This window comes from Tupaia chinensis, unplaced genomic scaffold (genome assembly GCF_000334495.1).
Source record: "Tupaia chinensis unplaced genomic scaffold, TupChi_1.0 Scaffold000067_1, whole genome shotgun sequence".
NCBI lineage: Eukaryota > Metazoa > Chordata > Mammalia > Scandentia > Tupaiidae > Tupaia > Tupaia belangeri.
The window spans coordinates 1,037,213-1,046,184 of NW_006159526.1; the positions used below are offsets into that span (position 1 = coordinate 1,037,213).

The window sequence follows — 8,972 nt, forward strand, 5'->3', positions numbered from 1 at the left end:
TGGTGGTGGAGTGGGCCACCAACCCAGCTGCCTACAAGGTCCGCCTCAGCCCCGGCCTCAGTTCCCAGCCTGGCCCACCCGGCACCCTACCACAGCCCCCGCAGCCCCCGCACCGTGAGCCAGAGGAAGCCGTGTGGGTCGCCCGCTCTAGCCTGCGCCTGCTACGGCCCCCCTGGGAACCTGACGCCCTGCTGAGGAAGCCCCTGACAGGCCCCGGGGAAGAGCAGGCTGAGCCTGGGACCAGCCTGCCACCCTGCCCTGCTGCCCTGGACCCCAAGCAGCCTGAGGATGCTGAGGTCTCCAAGATCAGCTTTGGTGGCAACCTGGGGGCTCACTGTGAGGAGGGCGAGGAGAAGCCCCCGCCAGCCCTGGGCACTCCAGCCCTGCTCCCACTACCCCCGCCCCAGCTCCTGTCGCCACCACCCAAGTCCCCAGCCTTCGCAGGCCCCGGCCGCCCCAGTGAGCAGCCCTCGCCATGCCAGGAGGGGAGCCAAGGTGGCAGCCGCAGCAGCAGTGTGGCCTCCCTGGAGAAGGGGGCCGCCCCAGCTGCCCGGGCCCGCACGCCACTGACAGCCGCCCAGCAGAAGTACAAGAAGGGCGACGTGGTCTGCACCCCCAACGGAATCCGGAAGAAGTTCAACGGCAAGCAGTGGCGGCGGCTGTGCTCCCGAGATGGCTGCATGAAGGAGTCACAGCGGCGGGGCTACTGCTCGCGCCACCTCTCCATGAGAACCAAGGAGATGGAGGGCCTGGCAGACAGCGGGCCGGGTGGTGCTGGCCGGCCGGCTGGCGTGGCCACCCGCGAGGGCAGCACTGAGTTTGACTGGGGTGATGAGACCTCACGGGACAGCGAGGCCAGCAGTGTGGCGGCCCGTGGAGACTCACGCCCACGCCTGGTGGCCCCTGCTGACTTGTCACGCTTTGAGTTCGATGAGTGTGAGGCAGCCGTGATGCTGGTGTCCTTGGGCAGCTCACGCTCAGGCACGCCTTCTTTCTCGCCCGTCTCTACGCAGTCACCCTTCTCACCAGCCCCGTCACCCTCACCCTCGCCACTCTTTGGCTTCCGCCCTGCCAACTTCAGCCCCATCAACGCCTCCCCGGTCATCCAGCGCCCCGCCGTTCGCAGCCGCCACCTGAGCGCCAGCACCCCTAAGGCAGGCGTGCTGACGCCACCGGACCTGGGCCCCCATCCGCCGCCACCTGCCCCCCGAGAGCGCCATTCTTCCGGCATCCTACCCACCTTCCAGACCAACCTGACCTTTACTGTGCCCATCAGCCCTGGGCGGCGGAAGACGGAGCTGTTACCCCACCCAGGGGCATTGGGCGCCTCTGGCACAGGGGGTGGAACTGCCTCTGACTTCCCCAAGAGCGAGAGCTTAGACTCGGGTGTGGATTCGGTGTCCCACACACCTACACCCTCCACACCGGCTGGCTTCCGGGCAGTGTCACCTGCCGTGCCCTTCCCTCGCTCCCGCCAGCCCTCGCCGTTGCTGCTGTTGCCCCCACCTGCTGGTCTGACCTCGGACCCAGGACCCTCTGTGCGCAGGGTGCCTGCCGTGCAGCGGGACTCGCCCGTCATTGTCCGCAACCCCGACGTGCCACTGCCCTCCAAGTTCCCTGGGGAGGTGGGCACTGCCAGTGAGGTGCGGGCTGGAGGACCTGGGCGGGGCTGCCGAGAGACCCCAGTGCCCTCCGGGATGGCCAGTGGGAAGCCTGGCCTGCCCCCGCCTCTGCCAGCACCTGTGCCCATCACCGTGCCTCCAGCCGCGCCAACTGCCGTGGCCCAGCCAATGCCCACGTTCGGCCTGGCTTCTTCACCCTTCCAGCCCGTGGCCTTCCACCCCTCACCTGCTGCCCTGTTGCCCGTCCTGGTGCCCAGCAGCTATACCAGCCATCCTGCCCCAAAGAAGGAAGTCATCATGGGCCGGCCTGGAACAGGTAAGAGGTGCCGATGGACGGGCTGGGATGGGCGAGGGCTCACGTGGAACGGGACCACTTGGCAGCTGGACCCTCAGTTGAGGTGATCTTCCCACCTCAGGAGGGGCTCACGGGGAGGCTGGCTTCCTCTTTGCACAGATGTTGCAGTGGGAATTCATGCGTCAGGGAAGGAGCTGGACTTTTAAGGCTCAATACAGCGTCTGAGGCTTCCTGTTGGGGAGTGCATGCGCAAGGGGCCCATCAGTCAGTCAAGTTACCCAGCCAGGCCCCATGGAGCTAGTGGGGTAATCAGGAATCATAATCTTGGTGACAGCTCGCATGAGACCAGGTGTGTGTGTGGGGGGTCACCGTGGTAAGCACTGCATGTTAGTTTCCTTGCTGAATTTTTACACCCACCCCATTATGTAGCATTTACCACACACCCCAGTTCTAAATTCTTTTCAAAGACTAACTCATTTTGTCTCTACAATAACCTAGGTAGATGCTACAATTATGCTCGTTCAGATGACACCAAGGCCATGGTCCCATACTTAGTAGCTTACTCAGGGTAAAATGGCTAGTAAATCTGGGGACCAGTCGTCAGGCCCAGGCAGGCTGGCCTGTGACCACAGATGGGAAGACCAAGGCTTTGACGGGTCGTCTTGCCAGGAGGTGGCCGGGCTAGGGCTGGGGCTTTCACGTCCACCACCTTGCCTAGTAAACATCAGGCGTGGTCAGTGCTTTGGTGGGCTGCTTGCCTTGCTGGGGGTGTGCTGGGCACTTCTCCAGCTGTGAATCCACTTGGGCAGGGAAGACCTTTGTGGCTGGAAGGCTGAGGCTAGGGGTAGAGAGTATGGCATTTCTGAGCTGGTGCTGGAGAGCCAGGGGACTAGGCTGGGCTGGTCTCGTAGGAGCAACTCATAGGGAAAGTGACAGGCCTGCGAGCAGCCGTTTCCCCTAGCATCTTTTTCTTATTTGCTTGTTTATTTATTAATCTCCTGTTGGCTCGGGGCCTCCTCTGTGCCCAGCCCTGTGCTGGGTAGTGCTGAGGACACAGTCCTGCCTTCACAGGGTTCACAGTCCCTGGAGTAGATCGATAGCCCCCCACAACATTGACAGTCCAAGGTGGTCAGAGATGGGGTGGGGGAAGCCCAGGAGGCTGTGGAACCCCAGAGAAGATGCCAATCTAGCCCGAGAAGTCAGGGAGGGCTTTTTGGAGGAGGGACGAGGGGCCTATGAGCTAAGACCTGAAGGGTTTATAAATGTGAACCTGGCAAAGCAGACAGAAAGGACCTTCAGGTAGAGGAAGGAGTTTGTGCAAAGGCCTTGAGGTGAAAACAGATGTTTGTAGGACTTAGAATCTACAAAGTAAATGCTCTAGAAGGTAGGTGGTTAGATTAGTGAGCAAGGATCAGATCCGAGACAGCCCTTGTAAGACGTGTAAATTTTATCCTGAGGAGACGAGGGAGCCATCGAAGGTTTTGAACAGATCCCATGACAGCTGCACCATGCAGGGTAGGTTTGCTCTCCTGGAACCAGAGGCAGAGAGAGAGCAAGAAAGGAGGTGGGGATGAGGATGGGTAGGAGCCGCTGTGACTTGGGCTGGGGCAGAGGCCGATTCAGGAAGGAGCCTGGGCCCTGTTCTCATGAAGCTCCGGCCCAGGCCTATCCCCAGAACCAGGGCACAGACATACAGGGTAGTGAGTTCGGTGTCTTGCCTACATTACTGTCGTAGTTGACCTGAGTGGAATTTCAGAGGTAGGCACAGCAGAGACGTCTGTCTTTAGACAGCTAGAGAAACTGAAGCAGAGGGTCTCTAACCACCCTCTCCTCCCCCACCCCTTCATGCCCACAGCCTCGGACGTTACCACCACAGCATCGTCTCACGTGACCTTTGCTGCTGCTGTGTGGGGAGGGGTGGCATCGACGTGGATGATGCTGAGGCCTGTCAGGGCAGGCTCTGCAGTTCTTGCCACTGTTTTCCAGATGAGGAAAAGCGAGGCCCTGACAAAAGGAAAGCCCTAACTGAGGTCACCCAGCCAGGGAGAGGAAGGGCCAAGATTCTCCATCTCCAGATGACAGTCTTCCCTCCATCTCTCACTGGCAGAAATTGCAGTCATACTAACTTAGCGGGCATTGGCACGGCTCAGTGTGCCCTGCTGGACACTCACTCACTGAGTCCTCATACTGCCCAGGAGGTCGGTCTGAGTGCTAGTTCTGCTGGACAGCGGGGGAAATGGCAGCCTAAGGAGGTTTTGCCAGTCACCCATGCAGGAAGAGAGAATGCGAGGATTTGAACCCAGACTGTCTGACTCCAGATCCCAGGCTATTAATCATTCTCAGTAATAATGAAAAGAACAGTAATAAGAACCACTATTATTTATTTATTTTCATGAGCGAGTCAGAGAGAGAGCAACTCTAACAGGGTTTCGATGCTGAATCCATGAGCAAAGGCCAGCTTCGGCTAGCCACAGATCAGGGCCATGGGTGTGCCCAGTGTACTCAGGGAGGCCTCCAGACTTGAACCCAGAGCCCTCCCAGAGCATGGCTGTACCATTATTAAACATATGTCATGTACCCAGCCCCATGCTGAGGGCCATGTCATCAGAATCCACTTGAGGCTGCGAAGCAAGGATTATCAGTCCTGTTGTCTAGGGGCCGCCTGGTTGTCCAGACTTGTCCAGTGCTTGAACTGGCGGTTCTGAGCAGTGCCTTCCCGACAACACCCATGCTGAGGTATCTAGGCTGCCCTCAGGGTCCCAGCCAGCCGGCCCTTTCATTCTTCTCCCAGAGGCCTCTCTAAACCCTTGGGAGGTCTAGGCATCTTGGGACCTTCTTCGTCTGAGGCCCAGATAGGGCAGACTGTTCACTGACACTGAGGCTGCAGTTCTGGCCTCCTCTGCCCGCCCGTGCAAGGGCCTGACCCTCCATCAGAGGGCAGCAGGTGTGAGGGGGTGGCCCAGGGCAGCCTGCCTGCTCCTGCCCCCTTCCAGGCATTTGCTTCCGCTGGGGGACTTGCTGGGGCAGGCACCCGGCATTCTCCACATTCTGTGCATGGCCAGGCCAGCCAGCTGCTGCTGCCACCTCCCTGACTTCCCGCCTGCTTCCCAGGAGAGGAGCCCGCCCCAGGGCTTGTAGCCCCTGCCCACCAGGCCAGATGTCTCAGCCCCATTCCTGGCATGACCTTGCTCCTGACTCCTGGCTTGGCTTCCCCACATTGACAGGCGTTGCCCCTTCTCCAGGGCCTCTTCTCCCTGTAGGCTTCTGTCTGGATCTCTTTGAGCTGCTCTGTGTCTGTCACTCCCTCGGGTTCCTGTGTCTCTGGTCTCTATTTCTGGGTCTGTCTGTGAGTCTCTCTCTGGACCTCTGTGTCTACTCTCTATACCTTTCTGGGTCCGTCTCTCCTTACACTGAAGATTTTGTCTGAGCTTTCAGTCCACCTTTCTGATTTGGCTTCCAGCCCTGGGATCAGTGCCTCTGGGTCAGCCTTGGTCTCTCCCTTGGCCCCTCCCTTGCCCTTTCTTTAAATAGACTTGACCCCATCCCAGCCTCCTATTCTCACCCTATGTACATCAGATGCTTTGATTTTCTTTTCCTTTTTAATTTGTCAGAGGGAAATGTGCTTGCCTGAGAGGGAGATAGAGAAGGAGCGGGAACAAACATCCCTTCAGTGAGATGTGGCTACACCACAATCCTTTTTCCTTCATTTTACCATCCAGTCGGGATTTGGGGCACTCATTTCTCAAGCCACAGGGTCCAGCATTTGAGCCACACAGTTAGACATGTGGGATCCAGCTCCTTTAACCGCTAGGCCATGGAGCTTGCCCAAGGTGCTCTGAACTTTAAGTCAGGGGCAGTTGCTAACCAGGTTCCCTTCTTCCTTTCAGGGAAGTGTTGGGTGGTTGTCCAGGCCTGGGAGCCCCTTCTTGGTTGTTGACAAGTTAACTACCTCCTATTGTTCCTGAAACCTGCTGAGAAGTGTCGAGACCCATCTTGTAGACTCTCTCCAAGCACCTGTTCCCAAGACAGACAGGAAGGCAGGGGCTGAGAGGGCCGCACTAGGAGATCCGGCGATGAGGAGGTGGCAGGAAAGCATCTCCTGCACTCACCCACCCACTACAGGGCATGACCCAGATCACCCTCCTCTTACTCTGCCCCCCACCTTCTAGGAGACACAGCTGGTGCCATCTCCCTTTGCTGGAGTCCCAAATGGAGTCCACCCCAATGGGTGGTAGGGCCACAGGGACTAGGCAGTACCCACCAACTAGGTTGGGCAGGAAGGGAAAACGAGACCCAGCAGAGGTGGAGTCTGCATCTCTTTACTCCAAAATCCAGGTTCTTCACACCATAATTTTCACTTTGTCATGTTTTAAAAAGAATTACTTAGTTTTTTTTATTTTTTAAGAATTATTTTAATTAATTTATTTTAATTTGACCAGAGGGACAGAGTGAAAGAGAGGGAAAGTGAGAAAGCAAGCCACCAGGTCTGGGACTCAAACTGTAGTCAACCATGTGGGAGTCCAGCACCCTTAACCTCCACGCCACCTGCTGGCCCCTATTTAATTTTATTTATCACTACTTTTATTTTATATAATTTTGCTACAGGGCATATGTACTCATCAGAAAGAGACAGAGAGAGAGAGAAGAAAGTAAGTCACCAGGTCTGGGATTCGAATCATGGTTGGCCATATGGGAGTCCAGTACTTTAACCACCATGCCACCTGCTGGCCCCTCATTTTGTCTTAAACAACGAACCCTGCCCATCTCCACCACCAGAAAGAAGCTCCCTCTCATCCTTCTGCTAGGCCAGGGCAAGGCAGAGGGAGATACTGGGTCTGGAGAAGCCAAGGGACAGGTCGGCTAATGGGACGTTGATGAGAGAGGGAGGTTCAGGTAGGTAGGCTTCTTACTGGAGGTGATGCCTGAGCTGAAGTATGAAGAAAGAGTAGATCTCACAGTAGTGACAGGAAAGGACAGACCAGACAGGGGCAAAGGCCAGGAGGGGTTAAAAGTGTATGGAAATCTGAGTGGCTCGTTTAGGCTGCATCTGACACTAGACCTGAGGCTTGACGGGAAGGATGCTGTGGGAGCATCCATCCAGGCTGGGCTTGAATGTCAAACTCGAAAGCTGGGGCTCTACCCTTGCTTGGGTCAATAAAAAAATCAAGAAAAGAATTTAGACTAGTGGAAGGAAAAGGCTGGATCTAGGTGTCAGAGATCCCTGGAGACTGTCCAGGAGAGGAAGGAGGTCTAGGCCAGGAAGAACAGGATGGCTTCGAGGGAAGGCGAGTTGGTGAGGCTGCACAGGTATCTTGGTGACTTCGTGGAAGAAACCCTAATTTTCCCAGCTTTGCATCCTCCAGGATCAAGCACTGTGAGGGGTCAGGCTGCCTCCTGGCGGTAGACAGTAGCAGAGCGGCCCGAGCGCGCAGGCGCAGAGGGGGAGGGGGTGCGTCCGGGAGCCCCCGGCGCCTGGGCATTAATGGCTCCATTAGTGGCCGGGAGGGAGGCGCATTAGCGGCGGCGACGGCGTCTGGCTCCCATTACCACCGGCGGCAGCGGCTGCACCGCAGGCGGCTGGACCCTAGCCCGCCGCGCCGCTGCCTCCTCCGCTCGCACGCTGTCCCTTGTTCCCTCTCCCCACGAGGACCCTGGCAGGGGACCCCTTTCTCCCCAGTTTCGTTGGTACAGCTGTTTGTGAAGCTAGGCAGACGGGTTCAAATGTTGGCCGTGCCACCTTCTGTCTACATGGTGCACCGCCCTCTGCCTGCTTCCCGCGAGGAAGTCGTGGAAACGGGGTACACCCAGGACTTTGTAGATCTGCCCACGCCGGCACCTACGGGAGCGGGTTCCCGCGCGCCCCTGGGGGTAGGCCCCTGGCAGCGGATCTCTGTCCTTCTCATTCGCTGCTGGTGTGCCCGCCAATCCCCGATTGGCCAAGGCCCTGTCCCCCCCTCCGCCCCTCGCTTAACCCCTGCACTGCCAAGACCTCTATCTGGGTGGGGGCCCCTGCAGACAGCTCGTATGCCAGCTGGCCCGCGCCCCGCAGCGGCCCGCGTGGGTGTCCGGGCGGCCGGGCGCCCGCCCCGCTCTCCCAGCACAAAGCGGCTTTGTGGGGCCTGTCCAGGGCTGGCTGGGGGCCAAGCAGCGAGTGGAAAATCTCGTGAGCACGGGGATGGGAGGGGAACGCAGGGCGGCGCCCCCTCCTCTGCTCGTCCACGGCACCTCCCTCAGCCTGCACGGATCAGCCCTCGCAGCCCAGGCGCCTGTACGTCCCGCCCCTATTTTTAGCCCCCATCCCTGCTGAGCCGTGCCAGCCCAATGCTGGGCTCGTTCCCCAGGCAACCCTGGCCGTCACTGCGCTGCTGGGGTGGGTGGGTGGGTGGGTGTGTATGTATGTGGAGAGCGGGTGAGGGAAGCTGGGGACACCGGGGTGGTGAGCCAAGTCAGGGACCCTGGCCTGGAAAGCAGGGTGGAGAGCTGCTGGCTGCTGGCGGGGCCTGGTGCCTTGCGGGCTCAATAAATGGGGCCCATGAGTTTAGAATGTCTGCCTGTCCCTCAGTCTGTCAGCATCCCTGGCTGCTCGCCCCAGGCCTCTGGGCAGGCCTCAGCCTGCGCCACCAGGGTGGCTGTTGGTGTCTCTGTCTGGGTTCCTTGTCCCCAGGCTGGGGTGGGGTGATACACTGGGTGCCCTTTAGAGCCAAACCTTTCCTGTAGGTTAGGGGGTGATGCAGGGGTGGCTGCCATCGGTCCCACCTAGCACCTGCCTTGAGTGAAGAATGGTGTTGCACCCGTTCTCAGATGGGGCCCTCATTTGGGGAACCCCTTCAGCCTTTTTCAGCTAGGGAGGCCCAGTTAGGGTTGGGGATGACTGGAGAGAGGGAGCTGTCTGTTTAAGGATAGGACCTGTTTCCTCCCCTATAGTCCTAATCCACCCCCACCCAGGGTTCCTGCACCCTGAACAATGGAAGCTAAGTATAGGGCTGGCCCAGCGCCCAGTGCAGGGGGGGCCTTTCCCACCCGGATTCCCGCCCCTCCCTGCCAGGCTGCCCCCC

The 8,972-nt window shown here is 58.8% G+C and overlaps 1 protein-coding gene across 1 annotated transcript in view; it reads left to right on the top strand.

The window, feature by feature from the left end:
* The window catches only part of CIC (capicua transcriptional repressor), a 27,613-nt gene that overhangs the window by 4,285 nt on the left and 14,356 nt on the right, over positions 1–8,972 (top strand). Inside the window, 1 exon segment of the mRNA XM_014582822.2 lies at positions 1–1,938. This exon segment is cut by the window's left edge and continues 2 nt beyond it. Coding sequence (XP_014438308.1) covers positions 1–1,938 — 1,938 coding nt within the window.